This window comes from Dothidotthia symphoricarpi (assembly GCF_010015815.1).
Source record: "Dothidotthia symphoricarpi CBS 119687 unplaced genomic scaffold P153scaffold_9, whole genome shotgun sequence".
NCBI classification, from domain to species: Eukaryota; Fungi; Ascomycota; class Dothideomycetes; order Pleosporales; family Dothidotthiaceae; genus Dothidotthia; species Dothidotthia symphoricarpi.
The window spans coordinates 875661-895777 of record NW_022985016.1 but is presented as its reverse complement, the minus strand read 5'-3'; the positions used below and the strand labels follow the sequence as shown (position 1 = coordinate 895777).

General features: G+C 51.2%; 7 protein-coding genes across 7 annotated transcripts; 3 read left to right on the top strand and 4 right to left on the bottom strand.

The window, feature by feature from the left end:
- The first annotated feature begins 255 nt into the window (after positions 1–255).
- Positions 256–1297, top strand: P153DRAFT_366476 (uncharacterized protein). Its single transcript, XM_033668060.1, has 2 exons — positions 256–695; positions 768–1297. Exons 1-2 carry the CDS (start codon positions 392–394, stop codon positions 1220–1222), a joined length of 759 nt encoding a protein of 252 aa, XP_033524371.1. The 5' UTR covers positions 256–391; the 3' UTR covers positions 1223–1297.
- A 635-nt stretch (positions 1298–1932) lies between these two features.
- On the bottom strand, positions 1933–3320 carry P153DRAFT_290214 (uncharacterized protein; the record flags this gene model as incomplete). The annotated part of the gene is made up of 3 exons (XM_033663700.1): positions 1933–2094; positions 2145–2945; positions 2997–3320. 3 exons carry the CDS (start codon positions 3318–3320, stop codon positions 1933–1935), a joined length of 1287 nt encoding a protein of 428 aa, XP_033524370.1.
- A 1967-nt stretch (positions 3321–5287) lies between these two features.
- Positions 5288–6480, bottom strand: P153DRAFT_356648 (mitochondrial carrier; the record flags this gene model as incomplete). The annotated part of the gene is made up of 7 exons (XM_033666666.1): positions 5288–5345; positions 5394–5837; positions 5887–6034; positions 6088–6219; positions 6273–6293; positions 6347–6401; positions 6451–6480. 7 exons carry the CDS (start codon positions 6478–6480, stop codon positions 5288–5290), a joined length of 888 nt encoding a protein of 295 aa, XP_033524369.1.
- Positions 6481–6854: 374 nt separating this feature from the next.
- On the top strand, positions 6855–8196 carry P153DRAFT_431059 (mitochondrial glyco protein). Its single transcript, XM_033672872.1, has 3 exons — positions 6855–7168; positions 7224–7854; positions 7905–8196. Exons 1-3 carry the CDS (start codon positions 6863–6865, stop codon positions 7925–7927), a joined length of 960 nt encoding a protein of 319 aa, XP_033524368.1. The 5' UTR covers positions 6855–6862; the 3' UTR covers positions 7928–8196.
- Positions 8197–8201: 5 nt separating this feature from the next.
- P153DRAFT_396318 (uncharacterized protein) lies at positions 8202–10007 on the bottom strand (the record flags this gene model as incomplete). Its single annotated transcript, XM_033671472.1, has 1 exon — positions 8202–10007. The coding sequence occupies one exon, from the start codon at positions 10005–10007 to the stop codon at positions 8202–8204; it is 1806 nt and encodes a 601-aa protein (XP_033524367.1).
- Positions 10008–11981: 1974 nt separating this feature from the next.
- P153DRAFT_396316 (glycoside hydrolase family 3 protein) lies at positions 11982–14651 on the bottom strand. Its single transcript, XM_033671471.1, has 4 exons — positions 14458–14651; positions 13635–14412; positions 12869–13585; positions 11982–12814 (listed from the first exon to the last, which is right to left on the bottom strand). Exons 1-4 carry the CDS (start codon positions 14558–14560, stop codon positions 12052–12054), a joined length of 2361 nt encoding a protein of 786 aa, XP_033524366.1. The 5' UTR covers positions 14561–14651; the 3' UTR covers positions 11982–12051.
- A 2058-nt stretch (positions 14652–16709) lies between these two features.
- On the top strand, positions 16710–18839 carry P153DRAFT_339355 (uncharacterized protein; the record flags this gene model as incomplete). Its single annotated transcript, XM_033665823.1, has 3 exons — positions 16710–17410; positions 17464–17594; positions 17650–18839. 3 exons carry the CDS (start codon positions 16710–16712, stop codon positions 18837–18839), a joined length of 2022 nt encoding a protein of 673 aa, XP_033524365.1.
- Positions 18840–20117: the final 1278 nt, after the last annotated feature.

Sequence of the window (20117 nt, the reverse complement as noted above, 5' to 3'; positions counted from 1 at the left end):
GGATAGTCGAGGACAGCAATTGTAACGAGAATTAGCTTAACAGCGAATATGTAGAACATAACTCGGCTTCGCACCAAGACTACAGACCGGTCGAGACCACAGACACTCTTTGCTTTCTCTGCATACACGACCTCTCACGCCAGAAATCCGCGTAGCTCTCCGGCCCCGCTTAGAGCTTCAATCGCGCGTACCCTTGGCATATATGACGCGATGAACGCGTCCCATCGTCATCCATACGCCTAGACAATTCCACCACAAGTCGCTACAGCACATCCATTCTCGATATAGACGTCATGCTGCTTGCTCGTGGCTTACATGGAGCTCCAATCTGCTCGTTTCGTCCGTGATTAACTGTACTCTGATCTCACCGTTACGTCTATCTGCACCGAATATGTCTGCTCAAAGGGTACTTGTACGCACTGCTGCTGCCGCTTCTCGTAACATACCAACACGTTGCATTCGATCTTCAATCCGTTCTACACCGGCCATATTCTCTTCTGCTAGACAGTTCTCTATCACAACCACATTCAGAATGCCGGACACACTCACAAAACAAGAGGTCGACTCGAAGATGGACCCCTCTGTCGCTAAGCAGTACGACAATGAGACACCCAAGGACCAGCAGATCAAGGACTTCTACGAGTTGGTCGACGGAAAGAAGATCTGCCTCTTGAACACATACCGCAACGGCGTTGGTAAGTGACAATCCCCAATCCCACCCTACCACCTTCAAACAACATCGAACACCCCCTAACCAAGCACACCAGGACCCGTCGGCCGCTCCATGGCAATCGCCAAGCGCACCGGCCCCGACTTCCTCTTCCTCTCCAACAAGCACTCGAGCAAATTCTCCGACCTCGACTCCAACAAAGAAGTCCAGCTCGCCTTCCAAGATAACAAAACACAAGACTGGGTCAGCGTCACCGGCGTCGCAACAACGACCTCCAACTCCGACCCCCGCATCAAGGACGTCTGGAGCCGTGGCGCAGCAGCCTGGTTTGGCGATTTGGGCGACGGCGTGCACACTGCTGGGCCCGAGGACCCGCGCATGACGCTCATTGAGATCAAGAGCAAGTACGTGAGCTACTACAAGACCGAGGTGGGCCTGCTCGGCTATGCAAAGGAGGTCGTCGGCGCTGCAGTCACAGGTGGTGTTGCGAACACGGGGAAGCTCAGGGAGCTGAACGAGCAGGATTTGCAGCAGGCGCGGTCGATGCAGTGAGTGTGCATCCATGACTCGATGGGGGTTTCTTTTCTTTCATCCGTATTTACTATGGTAGATCGAAATTGTGAATACCACATACTTTTTTCTCGATTGCGGATTTTGTGTCCTGGCTTGAATTGTGCCCGTGAGTGAATACGAGGCCACCTACTCATGGAGTGTATACACATGGTGGTGTGATAGAGATTAGGGAAACGTGGGAATCATACGATTGAAGTGTGCTTTTGTTTACTTTGGTCGCTCGTTTTCGCCGGACCCTTTGCATCTATCAGCCATGTTTGTCTTCGTATTATTCGTCTAGGAGCCACACACACCCCCCTTTATCCCTTCCCCCTAGCTCAAAGGACCTGATATCTTCATCCTCCGCGCACCACCGCTCCCGCGCAATCTTCACAAGAAGGCGTCTTATTTAAGCTGGCAAGGATCTCTCATTTTACAAAGATTGGACCGTCGGATGGGGAGCCCGCGAGCGATCCAAGCGTCCAAGATATGGCTCATTTTGAAGTGCGTATCCACACGCACGCCTTGGAAGAGAGATGAGTGCGGTTGGAGCGGACCCAAGGCCGGTTCAAGGGGGTGTAAACACGTGATGATCTGCGACCAGAAATTGTGGGCGGATTCCTTGGCCGATCTGCAGTTGCGATAACGAGTCCATGTATTCGAGTTATGCAATGGCGGAATGTTCCTGGTTGGACTGCGGGATTCTGCGCTCATGGGATGATCGAGGGGTCCTTTGGCCAGTTGGCTGCAAATGCTGTCCATGGCGTTGCTCGCATGGACAGTACGCCGTTCTTATCTGGGTAATACAATTTTGGTTCGTAGCCTTGCACTGATGCCCATGACCAGAAAAGCCGTCTCCAGTAGCATGTAACCTGTAATAATTAGCCTTGGAATTTTCTCATCGCGTGGTTCGGGGACTTACAGCAGCGGGAGTCAGATATCTCCGGGCGAACATCTCGTGGCTGTTCTTCGCAATCAACTCCGCTTCATCATCGTGGTCGCGGTAGTATTCCATCGCCGACTCGAGATTCCCGAAGTTTTCAGACGCCTCGATGTAGTTGACATCCGGACCGGCGAGACGCATCAGATGCGTGTGAAACTCCTGCCACTCGAGCGGGTGGGTGACAAGGGCGGAGCGGCAGAGCTGGAGGTACTTCAGACGGCCAGAGTAGGATGTGCCTTCAGTCTGGACAGTGAATTTGTAGCCGCAGAACTGGCGCAGGTTCATGACGTCCTTGGTATGCTCGTCTGTCGAGTTATTGATGACGACAGGCTTGATGTCGCTCCAGCTCTTCCCTTCGCTGACCCGCACAAGCTCTTTCCTCAACGTCGCCATTTTGACCTTGCCCCGCCACACTATCCGCGGGTCCTTCTTGTTCCATGGCACTTGTTCCTCCTGGATCTCGATCTCCCGCCGGATGCTGTTCCAGCTAGGCGCATGCGTGTAGTTCCAAGACCAGAACCCAAAGTTGGGCATGATCCAGATATCTTCGTATTCGCGCCCCTCTTTCCGTGTGTAACCAAAGAACGTGCCTTTAGCCTTGGATCGTCGAGGCAGATCGTCAAGCGCGATGGAGAATTCGACATTGGGGACAGACGGATCGGACAGCGGAGATCCCACGAGGGCTCGATCTATTTGCGCGAGGGTTCCGAGGATGCGTTCGCGTTCGTTGCCGTTCGTGACATAGCATTCTTCGGGCTTTCCAGAATCGACGACGAAAAGCTGCGGTTGTTGTGAGCATGGATCTCAGACATGTGTGGAGACGGCACATACCTCGCCCTGATGGATCATGAGCCGCATCATGCATCTGCCCTCGGAGATCTCAATGTCCTTGATGTGCACCTTGCGTCCTTTCCGCCGGCTCACTGCCTGGTCCAGGCTGTAGTACAGTTCCGGGAACGCGACATCGCATTGCTCGTGGCTGAGCGTGTGCACGTTGGCGTGTACATCGGGGTTGAACTCCCAATCTTCCGACTTGTACGGGACGTAGTTCGTAGTTGACTGTCTCCATATGGACCATAGCTGCGTAACAATTACAAGGGTAAATACATAAAATGAAAGATGTGTGAAAGAAATTCGGAGGCCTTTGGGGATCATGATCGCATTACGGGTAGGGCAGTGAGCGACAACAACAACAACGAATATTAGAAGGAGGAATCAGCGTGGAAACGTAGAGAGAGAGCAGTGAGAGGGAAAAAGAAACGAGAGGAGGAGGCAATACTCAAATAACATGGCTCACGAACACCAATCCGTCAATACGATACATATCTTCCCTAAATAGGATAGGAGAGTCAGTGACTAGCCGAAGATACCGCTTATATTGATGTATCATTCGAACCCCCTGGGCTACACTCCGCGCCTGTCTAGACGCGGCAAGTGGGAAGTGACATTTGGCCCTATCTAGCGGGGCGCATAGAGCTGGATGTGATAAGGGCGCTGCCACGGACGGCGAATTGCAGTAAAACGGATGTGGGGTCATTCTCGAAGTCGATAGGATTCAGCGCAAGTGTCGCGCTGCGGTCCGGCCTTGCTCGTTCCTGGATGCCAAGAAGCTTGTGTCTCCACCTAAGCACAGCCGTGTTAGTTGGACGCAAGCGCATCGCGGACCATCCCATGACCATGGGTCTCGAACACTCCAGTTCTAAACTTGGCTGTAGTCTGTAATGAGGGCGTTCAAACTTTCCGATCAACACTCCTCGCGAATCTCGCACCAAGTCAAAGGCTGCCGCCAGAAGAGCGGGAACAAACTAGATAAAACGGGTCAAGCAACGCCATGCAATCATGAGACTCTTGAATGACTGCGTCGATCGGCTTAGCGTAGGAGCTTAGCCAAGGCTTGACCCTGAAACTATCGACCCTTTCAACCTGAGGGTGGTATGCAGAAGGGTCCATCACTATGAATAGAAGGACAACTAAGAGCATGGCGCTATGCCAGGAGCTGCAAGCACAAAGATAGGTTCAGCTGAGCACCTGGAACGATACACCACAGAGTACGAGGTATTCAGGCCCGTAGAGTAGCGTTACCGATAATAGAACTTCGTATAGGTAGGTTCTCTAAGCCGTGTTGTCCATAGAGTTGCAGTGATTGAACTTTACTCGACTCATCGAGAATGACAGTATCCGACCAGTCAATTCTACGCCAGCGCCTCACCGTTCCACTGGCAAGGCGTAGTGACAGCTTGGCTGTGGGTTCTTGCTCCTTCTTTTTCTTTCGTTCCCAAGATCATTAACAATCCTCCGACATGCCGATCTTGAGCATCTCCTGATTTGTTTTCTCCGGTCTTTTCTTCGTTGTCAAGACCCCCCAGAGATACGCTAAAGTCACAATGGCTCAGTAACTACGCCACGTTGACAATTGGCTCCTCGGAGCATGACAGAATTGAGGAGAATACCTCATCATTCAGTACCTAAACGCCTGGAGCTTCGGTCCGGTAATCAACCAATCATACAATGTCAGTATGTCGACATTCTGACGTTTGGACTCACCTTTAAACTTTGGTGTTCGTCCAAAACTCTTGTCCATTGGCTCAATCACTATCGGGCTATCGCGGATTTGTTATACGAGGAACTGAAACATCAGGAGGATATGACAGCGAGGATTTTGAAGAGCACGCTAGGAAAGAGGTAGATGGAGATGAAGAAAACTGGGTGAATGAGCATGTGTAGTGGGAGTGGGTCGAGCATCGGAAGCGTGTTGTTAATGCTGTAGAGATATTTGGGCAACAATATAAAGTAAGTGCAACTTCTTGGGGACCTTCGTCGATTCTGGCAGCGTAAGTCTTCGCGAACAATATATCGCAACAAAGTCTGCTAGTCTGCTTGATGGAGAAGTGGTATGTAAGATTTCGGTTACTGTTATTGTTGCTTTCGCTATTGCTCTGCGATTTGGGTTCTATCGAGCTCGATAGAGTCTTCAAGATTCCCTGCTCTGTACGTTGTATATAATTCAAGCGTTCGTTCGAGTTGTTCGCGTCTGTTTGCCGAGTTTCTTCAGCAGAGAAGCCCTACTCTCAAGCCGAACGGTCGTTCTTGAGTTGAATGTCGATCCGGTAGTATGATAACGTTCAAATGTATCTTCCCTGGGGATCGAGCTTGTCCATGAATTCCATCGACTTCTCGTACCTGAAAATTGTGAGCATTTCCCGAGCATGACAGACAGGATAAACTTACATGGTGAAGACGATACCACCGCTAAGTATAAGTCGGCCCAGTCGCGGCACAGCACCAGACCAGAAGGTAAGAACACCCTCCTCTTTGAAAATTTTGACCACACAGTCCAAACTGTTCTTGTACAAGCTTCTTGCTTCTATTGACTGCATCCGTGTCTTGACTGTGTCGATGGGCATGGTCGTGTAGACGGTTATAATGCCAGCAAGACCTCCAAGACCAAACGTGCTCATGGCTCCAAGCTTCTCGCCTGGTGTGACATATGACTGTGCTAGTTGTTTGAGTGACGTGTAACTCGAGAACCGGACTGCTGAGTTGGCGGCCTGTCGTGCTGTTGTTGGGACAAATCCCTGGAAGAAGCCCCGTATACCCTTTTCCTGTGCGATGATTTTCGTGCCGTGAAGGAAACCTCTCATGCGTGGATTTGCAGCTTTGCGATCGTCGATTCTGGAGGATTTGTTAGATATGCTTAAGACAAATAGACATGAGAGCGCACATTTGTGTCTTTATACTCTCAAATGGTGTCACTGCCAATAGTGATTCGGTAGCTCCAGCACCGAATCCTGCTATGACTGTTGCTGGGCCCGAGATTTTGCCTTCTGCGTCTGCTAGCATGTCCTTGTACATGTCGAATGCGACGAATCCTGCGCATTCGGTGAGCTTGCAGCTTTGATATGATTGATCTAAGTCAACATACTGATGCCAGCCTTAAGTGAGTTTCCAATTATGAGCGTAGTGCATCCAGCATACCACTGCTTGCCAAACGGCGGCCATGGCAGCTTCTTTCCATCGGCTAATCTCTTGTTGAGCTGCGATCTTGTCTTTGCGACTATCAATAGGTCAGGTATGACATTTGTGAGGCAGGATGGCGCGATTGCATACACTCAGCGGGATATGTGATGGCTGTAAGTTAGGGTCAGTGAAAGCTCGGAAGAAAAGAGGCAAGAGTCATTTACATATTTCCACAGCTCCTGCGGTTGCGCCGGCGATAATGGACCGCAGAGCAGTCGGCTACACCGAGTCAATTACTGTCTCAGATGTTGGTACATATTTTTTCTACCTTTTTCTTTTCTGTCGTTGCGGTAGCCATGACGAATGAAGCTTTCAGAAGGACAGTCAAATGGTGCGCCTGTTCGATGAACTATGACGTCGAGAGTAGGAGAGGGATCAACGATGCAGAACGCAACGCGCCTTGGAGATGTTTTGCGATTGCTAATGCTGTAACAAAACTATGGGCGCTGTGTTTTGAGCAAAAGCTATGCAGAACAAATGACTGGCGTCGCGAGCCGATAACGGCAGTGACGTGAATTTGGTCGGCGTCACGAAAGCAAAAAGCGCCGCGGTGCAAATTCACGTGATGATTGCTTCGAAAAGTTAGGAAAGCTTCGCTTCTGGCAGCTCAGTTAGCAATCTATCGTCACTTTTTATTTGCATTTCAATTTTCAATTAGACAACCCGCAATTGTAGACAATATGCTCGCTCTACGGAATCTCGCCCGCACTGCCCCTCGCTCTGCTGCCCGCCTCTCGTCCAAGACTGTGCGCCCGCAGCCCGCCCTCCTCAGACAAACGGCCGCCTTCCAGCCATCATGGGCGCAGGCAGTCCCCAGACTCACGGCCGCCTTCCACATCTCAGCGGCCAGGAAACAGGAGAGCAGCGGGGTCAGCGATGAGCTCGTTGCCAAGCTCCAGAGCGAAATCTCCATGGAGCAGGACATGAAAGAGGACGAGGACCTGTCGGCGAACATCAAGGAATACCTTGAGAACAGCGCTTTTGAGGTATGACCATGTGTTGGATGTGATATATAGAACACACCCGCTAACACGCCCGCAGCTCGAGGACAAGGAGGGCAACCAGGAAGTCGTCCTGACGCGCACCTTCAACGACGAGAATATCCGCATCACCTTCACCACAGCCGACCTCAACAGCAACGCCCAGGCCGAGGACCTTGTCGAGGACAGCGCCATGTACGACGAGGACGTTGACATGGAGACGCAGTCCGGCGGCGCAAACACAAAGGGCTCCGTTGGCAAGGGCAGGACACAGGATGGAAACGTCCGCGTCGCGCCCGAGGAGCACGTCACGCCCGCCGACCGCGAAGAGCTCGACGAGGAATATGACGACGAGAGCAATGCGCAGGGCTTCCCCGCTCACGCTAGCATCCGCATTGAGCGTCCCGGCAAGGGCGCTCTTGCCATCGAGGCCACTGCCCAGGACGGCGACTTCCTGATCGAGGACCTCTACTACTTCCCCTCGGCCGACCTGGCCGACCCCGCCACCGCTGAGAAGGACTGGTCGAGGCGGACGCTGTACACCGGCCCTCCCTTCAACAACCTGGACGAGGACCTGCAGATCCTGCTCGAGAAGTACCTGGAGGAGCGAGGCATCAACACGCGTCTGGCGCTGTTCATCCCCGACTACATAGACCACAAGGAGCAGAAGGAGTACATCAGGTGGTTGAACAGTGAGTCACCCATGACAACCATTAACCGACCGTGCGCTAACTCTTCGCAGACGTCAAGACGTTCATTGAGTAAGCTTATGATTGCTATTGACGATTCATGACGCCTCTCTTGTACCATATCGTAATGTATTCTATATCCCAAAAAGTTTGGGGCCATAAAGGCCGTGTATCATAGCTGGCGAAATACTCACTTATGTATCTGTGACGGCGTTAATCACAGACACATGGTCTGAATAACAAAAGCGCGCTTCGGCGCCGCTCTACACTCAACAACACGGACACCACCTCCTACATGTCTTCCCTGACTCTTTGACTAGCAAGAACTTGAAAGTTATGATTACCACACATTACAACAACACTCCTTGCGAGCCTTGCTCTACGACCCATCTTCTTACTTCCTCACCACTGTCCTTCTCCTTTCCCACCCTGTCCCGTCTCTCCTCCTCACTCTCTTCAGTTGGCAAAATACACCCCGCGGCATCCCGCACTCTTGCCTCCTTCACATCACCCAGGCACCCTTTCGCCCTCCTATTTCTCCCGTCTTTACGCTCCCGTGCTCGCTCCTCCGCGAGCAACAGACAATAGGCTTTTATACCAGGGGTAGGCGCGAAACCGCCAGCGCGAGCGTACCGGTGTATAAACGTTGGCATATATTCGAGTTCGTTGGCAAGCGTAGTGTGGATGTAAGACTCAAGGGGAGCAAAGGGGTCGTTGCGCAAGGGACGTTGAGCGGGGTTAACAGGAGGATTCTTTGGATTCATTACCGCCGAACTCGCAGTGTAGTATGGGCTCAAATATTCCATCCAGAACGACTTTGCACTCTCCGGCACCTCCAGCACAGCCGAGAGTAAATCTCCCAACCCGTCCAGCGGCGCGCACCCCCGAGCGTGAAACCTTTCTATCCTGGCGATCAGCTCGTCGCACGACACTGTATGCGCGAGAAATAGCATCGCCGCGATGAGCGACGTATACGCGACAATCTCCTCAAAATCTAACGTACTCTGACGTGAAGCGAACGAGATACTCGACACTGTGCGCTCCCTCGTCGCCGACCAGAAACCTACGCCCAGCCTCCTCCCCCTATCCTCAAACCTCGTCATCTCGCCGACCAACTGCTCGATTTGCATACCATCCGCATCGACAATCACATCCCACGCCGTTCTCTCCCGCCCTCTTGTCCGCAGACTCGCCTCCTCCGCCGCACCTAAGTCGCCTACCCACGCGGATTTGTCTTGCCGGTGCATGTCATCTCTCCGGCAGTCAGTGAGATGCTTCCTCCCTGCCAGCCCCCTCCACAGCCCCGCTTTCTCACGGCCCAGCGCGCGGATGCGGCGGTACTCGAGGAAGCGGCTCAGGGGCCAGAACGCAAGCTGCGCAGTGGGCGTCGACAGCATAGCAAGCGGTGCCTCGAATGCCGCGAGCACAACGAGCAGTTTCCTCAGTACAGTTATCTCGAAGCCTGGATTTGCGTGTACGTCTCGATAATGCTGACGGGACCGCGCTGTTTCCACCCCGCGAGATACTGCAGAAACATTCATCCAGCACGTCGACGTCGTGACCACGCTGAACCATCTACACGCCCCGCTTCCTCGCGGTGCAGGCCCAGACCACGTCCCCAGGACGTGTAGCGCAGAACACAGCTTCTGCGTCTGTGTTGCGAAGGCGCGGAATGTGGCTGTGGAGGTGTGAAGCGGGATGTTGAAGCGCTGCAGGAGAAGCGCACACGACCAGACCTTCCCACCCAGACGCGCCTTCTCGTCGAAATCGAGCCTCGCATCGCCATCGCGCCAGCCGGGTAGGACGCCGATATTCACGCCCCGTGGTTCGTGGTCGAGATTCGTCGTGGTGGGAGCGCGACGCAGAACCCATGCACTCCCGTTTTCGAGCGTCGACCAGTCGGCGAGGTGCTTTTCGTGGGTCCTCGCGCGCTCTGAGTCCGTCGGCGAGTCGTTATCGGTGGTGCTATGCGGTTCTGCTGAGAAGGTGTCGTCGGGGGCCCATGATCGCACTGGTACGTCAGGGCAGAACTGCACGAGAGCGTCGTAGACGGTGCGGAGTGGGCGGGTGTGTTGGTCTTCAGGGCCCCAGAGCTCGAGGTCTTTGCGGCCGAGGAGGATGAAGGGGATTTGTAGTGTTAGGGTTGGTTCGTTCATGGTGGGGTGGTGTGAGTGAGAGAGGAAGGAATGTGGGCGTGAATGTTCTTGGAGATGAAGGTTGAGTGGCTGAGGGGGGTCAGGACAAGGATATTGGTGTCGGTGTCGAAGTGAGGTGGCACAATGATGTCTGAATAGGAGACGCGGGACAAAGACTGATGAGGAGAGGGGAGGATTAGGGCATGTCGTTCTCACAATGTATTGATCGATGATTGTCTTGCTGGACTTGTTGAAATAAGAAATAAGAAATAAGGCCTGTTCTACCTATCATACTGAATATGTACCTCATTACGTCCTTTACCAAAGTGCTAGCCTTTGTTCGCTGTCTGATATACGTTGTCTTACAATATCCGTCATGTAATTTCTGTAGTATGCGCTGCATGCTGTTCGTTCCGCCTTGTGTTCGTCATGTACGATGTGCATTCTCTGTCGTCTGATATCCGTTCCAATTCTCTCGTGTTCCGTCGATCACACATAATCCACAATCCCCCTCTACTGTCCCCCGTGACAATACAAACTGTCCCCGCCCATTGCGAGTCAGAAATGTCTAGCAGTTGGGGATCGGCGTGATCTGGCCGGCATCAGATTTTACGCATTCGCCGTGGTTCAGGCGTGCTACCACCTCCGCTGTGATCGCGTTAGAACAGCCTTTTGTAACTACCGAGACGTGATGGTCCGAGCATACCCTTGTTCTCGATAGGGGCGGCGACGGCAAAAGCAGCGAGGGAGAAGATGGCGGTGAGGATGGTGGTGATCTGCATTTTTGCTGGGATGGTTTGTGAAATGGAGTATGAGTGTTGAAAAGGATGGATTAACTTGATTGATATCTGATGGCCAAGGGAGTGTATGTGAATTACGAGACGATGAAGAGAGGTGATAGATATATTTGAATATGACTTGGAGAATGACGATTGAAATGAATAACTTTCCAGCCTGACTAGGCGTCAAGATACTTTACCGTTCTGTCCATAGAGGGACCAGGCCAAAAGATCGATTCGCGACTCTTCATGCGTTGCAGCTTGGGTGTGAAACTGCAGCCCTGCGAGAACTTGACGTTGCGCTGGGGAGCGATATGTTGCCCGTCGTTCGGGAACGAGTGGCAGGTGTCGTCGACGTTTCAGATGCGATCTGACGTGTATCACAGCATGTTGGAAGGGCCTCGGATCGATCTAAGAGCGAGTGAGATGCGCATCCTGGAGTGGAGAGACAAGGCCGTGTTTAGAATAGTATGGCGATCAGAATTCGACGGAGAAACGGCTCCGACATGGGCGTTAGTAGTGGCTATGGAAGAGCTCTCAGCTATCCTGTCTTGCCCTGCACGAAATGATATTCGTAGGCTTTCCAGGCGCTGAGGACATGCCCTGTGGTTCGTGATGAGACAGCGCTCAGACCAAGGCGAAACGCGTTATTTTCATCGTTGTAGCGCCCATGAATATGTGAATTGTTGATTGGACTTTGAGGACTACTTTTCGGCAAAGAAAACATCCGAAGACAGTGCCGGTAAATAGTATGAAGTGCCGAGAGGCAGAAGAAGTTGCGACGCGTCGTTGGAAGATAGGAAAGAGATTGGTTGTCCCTCTAGCCGCATTTGGATAGGATGTTACTTCTGTCTCAACGTCACTTCTAAAGCAACTCTTCTACGGATGCCTATCTCCTCCCTCCTCGTTAACTGAATGAACTTTGTGCGCTCAATACTTCTTTGAGCTGATGAGTGTTCTTTTCTTGGTTGTTGTGAGCGAGGTAACGCGTACGGTGACGCGGCCTCAACCCTCTGCAGATCTATAACACTGTTGCTGTAGATCATGAGCGAACGTTGTGCAAGAATCTCTCAATCCCCTGTCCACTTCTCGTACATTCATTAGCCGAATTTACTCCCGAGAGTTCCCATTCACAAGAAGAAAATGGATAAAATTTAGTGAGATGTAAGAGCAAAACGTCATCGAACCCCGGTTACAGAACGCGCACAACATATTCAACCCCCGATAAAGCTATTCAATCTATGACAAGGATGTACCATTAAGGTCCACCGAGAAAATCCCGGTACTCAGACAGTTATCGTACCCGAGACTTTCAGGTCTCTGCTACTGGCGCCAACATGTAAAATGTAATCACCTCTGACGATCGCCCACTCCTGCGTCTCAACGTCCCAGATGCTCAAGTCACGACGTCTCAGCTGGAAGGTTGCCTTCTCCGTGCTACCAGCCTCAATCATCACCTTCTGGAAACCGCGCAACTGCCTTATGGGTTCGTCGGCCGCAGATGGGAATTCGACGTATAGTTGCGCAATTTCAGCACCGGCGATATCGCCGGAATTCGTCAGGCTGATGCTGGCCTCCGCTACGATGTCCCAGAGGTCCTCACGACCGCCGACGGCGAGTGAACCGGTAGCATATTCGCTAGATAATTTCTCAGTATCGGGAGAGATTTCGACACTGTCACCATAGTCGAAGGTTGTGTACGAGAGTCCATAGCCGAATTCGTATCGTGGTGTGATGTTCTTTTGGTCAAAGTATTTGTAATCGATGAAGTTGCCTTCCGTGAACTGGATCTCAGATTCCTCGCTGATGGCCGTGCCAGAATCATAATCCGACTCGTTCTTCGCAATGGTGTGTACCAACTTTCCAGAGGGATTCACGTCGCCGAAGAGAATATCGTTGATCGCATGACCGGATGACTGGCCGAGAGGTCCGCCGTACAGAATACCAGTGACGTTCTCGTGAGTGGCCCATTGGTCGAGAAGGCGGGGACCATTGGTGTTAACAACTACGATGGTGTTGTTGCAGTTGTCCGCGACAGTGTTCACAAGACTACATGTCCTGTCAGCCGTTCATTCATCGAAGCAAAAGGAACGTGGAACTTACTAATCTTGGTCGGCGTTCGCCAACTCGCTCCTGTCACCGCCCTCTCCTGACCAAGCATTCAAAAACACAACGCACGCGTCTGAGTTTGCCGTAACGCCGACAGTGGTCTCAACAAGCTCGGTACCTGCGCCGTTGCTGACCATCATACCGCTTTGGCTTGTGGTAACAGTATCGTTGAGCCACCATCGCAGCATAAAGCCGTCTTTCATGGCGCGCTCAACAAAAGCGTGGACTGGGGTGACGATGAAAGCCGCTGAGCTCATTGCGCTGCCGCCGACCTGTGTCATATGACCGTCCATTGTGGGTCCTACGCCAGACATAACTGATAGAGCAGTGTTAGGTCCTACGTATCGTGGAGCAGCATGGATACCAAAGATAGAAATTGAGCGTCGGTTCTTGAGGGGGAGTGCGTTGTTGGTGTTCTTCAGCAGTGCGATGGAATTTGCTGCGTAAGTGCGGGCCAGAGCGCTATGGTTCTGTCGTACATCAACATCATCGGTAAATCCGGCGTGAGCTGGGTAGCTCTCTTGACTTTGACGGAAATATGAGATTAGGACGCGGGTAGCCATGTCATCCAGGCGGGCCTCGGTGAACGTTCCATTCGCAATTCCCGCGATGAGAGTAGAGTTGCTCCAGTAAGATGACGAACCATAGTCGAGACCGGCATTCGCAGAGTCGAAGTCTGTGTGTTGGGCGCCTGCATCTGGGTGGACAAATCTGACTGAAGTTAGAAATCTTTCTAAAGCACAAGGACTGTAGGACTTACCCAGGAAATCCAAGCTCCACCTTGAGGTATCGTCCCAGCGTGTCTTGGTTTTCGCAACCGTACGAGCCATTGATGCGTTGCATAGAGCACATAACACCACCGACTCCAGCCTTCACAGTATCGTAAAACGGCGCGAGGTAGGTCTCATGGAAAGTTTTGTCGTCAACCACTGCGCTGTACGCCTCACTCGAAGACGACGTCGTGTTTCCAGAGTTTTGACGACGTCTTATGGAAGGCATGCCACCATCCGTTCCATTGGTAGTGGGGTCTCCTCCAGGCATTCCACCGCCGCCGCCGCCTCCGCCGCCGGTGGTTGAACCCTGTCGATTGGTCTCTTGCTCGTTGAGGATATAATGCTTCGCGCTGGGTGTAACACCCGACATCGCCATACCTTTGGCCATAGCGCCGCTCATGATACCAGCCAAGAACGAATCAGGGCCATAGGTCTCGCCAGTACGACCTGCCCATGCGGAGCGTCCCAGAGGCTGGACAGTGGGGGCGAATGCGACGTTGACGCCCTTGCCCTTGAATTCGGCACCGAGGGCTTTTCCTTGTCCGGTGATTGCGTCCTTGTCCCAAGTCATCGACATTGCGAGTCCAGCAGGCCATGCGGTAACGAAGTAGTAGTCGATAGGGTTTGAAGATGAGTCGAGAGTAACTAAACCCGAGAAGTTTCCGGCACTTCCTCCAGTAATGATGGAAATTTTGTCCGTTGTCGACAGAGAACTGACAAACTGCGAGGCCTTGTCGTATGCATCTTGCCAGTCACCAAGCTTGACTTGAACGTGTTAGTGATAGACTGCGTTTGTTGAGAGTTACATACCGGTGCCGGAGCTCAAGAGAGCTTCAGTGTAGTTGGAAGATATGGCAGCATCAACAGCACCACCGAAGTAAAGAGCGGCCAGAAGCCAAAGATCGGTTTTCATGTTGGTCAAGTATGGGGCTCTAAAAACGAGCAAACAAATTTTCAAAGATAGATCTAGCAAGTGTAGACGAACGAGAGGATAGATAGCGAAGGGAATTGATAATGAAACGAAACACTTCAGGGCATCGAAGATATATAAAGTCTTGAAGTTTCAACCAGGCCGCATCATCTTAGCAAGATACATGACAAGCTTTGTGGCTTTAGCCAAGCTTTTGCCCATGTGGTGACGAGGCTGCATACGATTGCGCAATACACGGATACAATTAAGGGAAGAAGACATACGCGGCCTGATCATATCGAAACAACCTAGAGCAGTGTAGAGTCGTGATGTACAATCAGGATGTACGACGGAGCGGGTCTTGACAAGGAAACCCGGACAACGCTCAACACAAGATCAACGCTAGACTTGGATGAGCGCGGCAATAACCGTCGAGTAGACAAGGTGGATGTATAAATTGATTTTAAGTGTACGTTGTACATAAGCACCTTGTATTCTATTGGGGTCAATCATACCTATGTTATCATCCTTGTTGCGTTCAACCGAATTACGGTGTGAGAGAAGGAAGACGCAAACACTGCAGCTGCATGAATTCTCCGACATCCAAATCGTCTAGAGAGTAGGCATTGTTGATTAAACTTCAACGGATGAAATGCAATCATACCTGGACGACATAAGCATGCTCATCTCATCAGCGGGGATACTATAACCAAATATTGGCTGCTCTCTCTCATTCACTTGATGACTGTAGCTAATATATGTAGACTGAAACTCTCAAAGCTAAGATGGCGTACTGCTTTTGAGCGGAACCCGGTCTATACTTCCCTATCCACTTTATAGGAGGACCGAGGAAACTGGACATGGTCTGCTACATAGAAGAAGGCAAGGCTTGTACGTAACTACACAGCTATTTTAACGAGGCTTCTCCATGCTCTCAAGCGTTCTTGGAAATAACGAGTAATCCACTCTGATGATTCGTCGTAATTTATTGTCACTATACAAAAGACTGCCACAGTGAAGCTCCGTGGGGTAGAGATGAACTGACGAACAGAAGTAGATGATGGAACCTAGTTGAAGTGTAACCTAAGTCTAACCCGCATCGTGTTGTGAGCTAGTATATTCTGGCAAGAACGACCTTCTCATCTCTCCTTATTTCTGTATCGGATGGGCAGTATACTGGAGATGTCGCATGCCATCAACGGTACAGAACGGTATTTTGGCTAGGTTGACCATATGGACGTTTTTGTGCATATATATCCCTCTCTCTCAGCCATCCTACTTGGGCTTATCGACCCCCAGCGCCCCATACTTAGTATTTGGTATTTCCAGCTCAACATGTCCATGTCTCCTTTCACGATATGGGCTTCCGTAACCCCTTGCAGCGCGGCAATGGCTGATCACTGGCATCCAGGCTTGGGGTTTAGGCTAGTGATGATATATGGGATGTACTGTTAGGTCGCAGCTGTTGAATGTGATCTGTTGCTTGTCGGTGAGATGGACAAGCTGGCTGCTAGGACGGGAGAAGAAGCAGTTGTGCGTACGTACCCTATTCAGCCTTAGCGGTCTGTACAGTAGTGCCCTCGACTGGCCATGACCTGCGTCACTGTAATCAGAGTTGAGATTAGTCACCTCCCCAATTCATTTCACTATTGCCCTTTTAGTTTACCAAAGCATTTGTTTCCACGAGTGGCTGTGTGAGTGGCTACTAAGCCCAACCACTATGACTCTGTGTCGTAAGTAAGAGGCAGTGAAGAGTATTAGCCATGCTGCTGATATGAGAAATGGCACTTGTTCTTTTAGAGACAGGAGAAGGACACGTCCATCCACAAGACCCTGAAAACGGTGGGTAGAGCAGTTGTGAAACAGTCCAAAGGTATCATCTCGAAGTTCACAAGGACGTTGGTGAATGTCCAGTGCAGTGTTACGTCGTTTCTTGGCAGACGACATAATCACAAGTGAAGGTGGAAATTTCTGGGGTGACGCGAAAGTTACGCTCGCTCGCACCTTCCCTAGTACCTCCTCCTTGCTCGGGGAAACCACACTTTCTCACACTTTGGCAATCACGACGCACTACAAAACAATGGACTTAAATCACTACCACGCGATCGCTTTAGCTGGACCGCATCTGACGCTGAGGCGTAGAAGCGACACCATGCCCACCAATATAGGCGTCAACTGGCACAGGAAGATTCACAGCAAACCAAAAGATGCTCCTCCTCCGTTGAAGATCAGTGCCGATGATCTTGCAACAGTTTCTGAAGATGCGAGTGACCGTCGCCGTCATCATGGATGGCGAATCGCGGTACAAGGAAGTCGGCCTGCAACTCCAGTGAGCACAACTCCAGCAAGCGCAACTCCGGTTAGTATAGCACCGACTACACCCGTGGTAGAGGATCGGGGCGATCGTTCCGAAATGGATGCACGAAGTGATCGCTCAGGTGCAGCAACGCCTGGCTGGAACTCCAGACCTAACGCTTCGCGGTACACCACTCTATTCAACAACTTCAAGGAGACGTCGAGAGAATCGGAGTTCACCGAGCCATGGAGCGAATACGCGCCGCCACCTTATCAACCTACTGTTGATCCACTGGGTGCTCTACAGTCCATCCGCTCGTACATGCTTAGCCAGTCATCGAAGCCTATCCCATTGGACTATCACTGTGGTTTGTTTAGGATTTTTGAAGACTACCGCAATTCCAAGAATGAGAAGGAGCAACTAGAAATATTATTCGAGAAGATGTGCAAAGATTGGACAATAGAAGAGCAGCAGTGGGCTGCTTCTCAGCGTCGATATGAAGCTGACGTTCATCGTCTCAGAATGCTCTTGGCCCAAGGCACGAATGATGTGACTAAGTGAGTTTTTACGTAGCGACTCTATCCTTTCTATATTGACCAATTACCAGAAGCTTGAAGGATGGGCAGGAAATCAAGACAAATTCTCAGCGAAAGACCGTTGAGACTGATAGGCTCCCACCAACGCTCGAAGCCTTGTCTCATGAGCAGATAGATGAACAGCTCAGGTTCACAATCCAACGAGGTACTTTCAAAGAACTAGAAGGGGTAACTAAACCAAGCTGATGCATCAAGTTTAGCCCGTCTTCAACGTCCTAAATCACCCTCTGCAACCATGACTGCTTTGTCTAAGCAATTCACAGCTGGACCAACGGATCTGCTCATCGGTGCTCCACCCAGCATAAACAGACGAACGACTCTGTCTCGTAAGGTTCAGAATGAGGTGAATTCAGATGTGATGGGTCAAATTGAAACTTCGCATCCTGCCTCCGACTCCGTGAACTCTAGTTTCTCGGGTACGGGCGATCCGTTGCCAGACGAGATCGCAGCGCACACAACGGCACCGATCAATTTGGCAGCTGAGTGTGAGGCACTCGTAGAACTCCGAGATCTTGGCAAGCTTGTCGCACTCCGAAAAGGCCTGAAAGTCGATGTTTTCGTTAACGGTCTTATGAAGCTGTTCGCAGAAACTGATGTTGTAGACTGCAACGAACGCCTCGATGAAGATGCATGCAAAGAAAAACAGCTACAATCATCTCCATTGGAGGACAACCGTGCTTGCAGGTTGTCTTCTATCGAGGAGACCTTAACATCAACGCCCACTCTGAGAAGGCTTCAATCCCAGCCACAACTGGGATCCGACCAGAAACACCGTCGTCACTTTTCTTTTGAGCCTGGTGACGATTGGATTCAGGCACTCGAAGAGAAACGTCATTCATACGATATGGGTCATTCTTGTGATGATTCTTCAGAATCGGAGTGTCAACCTTCAGTCAGTTCTCGCATTCCCATACTCGAGTCCCAACTAGAAGAACTGAATCGTTCCCCACAAACTCTACACTCGGATGTACAAAAGCCATCGAAGATTCCAAGCCCAATGGGACGGGTGCGTCGCGAGAACTCCGCCTCGAGTCTACAGTCTGTCTTTCTCAGATCCAATCAAGACCTTCGTCGCGACTCGCGCTCCAGCATCCTAACCGCCTTTCGAAACAGTTCCAGCGGAAACCTACAACCAAGTAAGAGCAGGTGTAGCTCGATTCATGATTTGCGCACGGCAGAGTCTCCATTGGCGTCTAAGGGTCAATCACACAAACTTCGAGTTCACAACAGTGCTATCCCCAAGGCGAAAGAGCATGCCGACCAATCGGCAGCACTTGGGGGCGGCAGTCCTACGCAGAGCAGCACAGGACCATCCATCGTTGGATCGCCTGCTCGCCAGACTCGCAGTATGTGTCTGGTCAAATCTGAGAACAACGAATCCTACGAGTGATCATATAAGTTTCACCAAGCATGATTGACATATCATGGTCTTCTTCTCGCATAGATAGTTTGAGCAACAGCAAACTGGTACAAGTATGGACTACACATAGTAGATATCAGAGGTCGCTCGGATGTTTCACTGAGACGCCTGGCTCAGATCGAAACAGGTAGGACGTCAATGATCATTCTGATTGGATGGGCTTCACAAATTCACAGTTGTATGATCTCATTCTCAGTCCACAATCTCAAGTGGCCCGTCGTTCTGAATGCCGAAGCTGGTCTGGCTAAGTAAGAGTCTGGGCTCGACTTCACTCACATGTTACGTCCACGTATTGATGCAAGATTATAATGCGACTATGCACAAATCATGATCATTCTGGAGTCGCTGATCTAGTTCATATGATTGGCGTTCGCAAAGGTGACGTTGAGAACATAGCCCTCTTTCCATGCAATGGAGCTCTTTGATCGAGCCTATCCAGCGATTGTGATACTCTTCTCATAACGTCTAATGCATCATCCAGGAGCTGGCGCCGGCGACTAGATCCTCTCCAGAACAAACTCCGTCATAGGGCTTTGCCTTTTATGATCTACAGATCTAGTACCTTCCTTTATGATCTACAGGTCTAGTACCTTCTTTTCTGCAGGAGTACGCGTCCCTTTATTTAGTAGTGATGTGGGAGATAGTCGACGTCTGCATGATGATACACAGCCACACCGCACTCGCCACAGTAAGTGGCGTCATAAATGCGCTAACTGCAGACCCTTGACGCACTGTCAATCACAAACGTTACACCATGTCCGCGACGCGTCCCTTTGGTTAATCACTCCTCAACTGGGCCTGGATCTATCGCCACACTTAGTCCCGATACGGAAATCACTGCTCCACAAGTCGCTTTCTCCGATCCTGCCGGCGAACTCGACCGGAAACCTCTGATGCGATTTCTATCACCCTTGCAATTGGGCGAACGAACCCTGCAATAGCCAGCGGTGTGGTTCGTCGCACCGGTGGATAGCAGAAAATCCTCCTGCGGCTGCTTTCTCATTCGATCCGAGTCCTCTCTATCAGCAATGTACATGTACCGTGACAATGACGACAGCCGTTGATCAATTCAAACAGCATGCTGGCAGCTGTTTTCGGGAAGGCGCCCGCTAACAACTCCCTTAATCTCGGTTCGACGTACCTACGACTGATGGGAATTAAACTCTGACTACCGCAGGTGTGCAACGGGCGACTTGGTGAGTGCTAGCGATACGCGCCAACGGTTGATGGTGGGATTGGCTACATAGC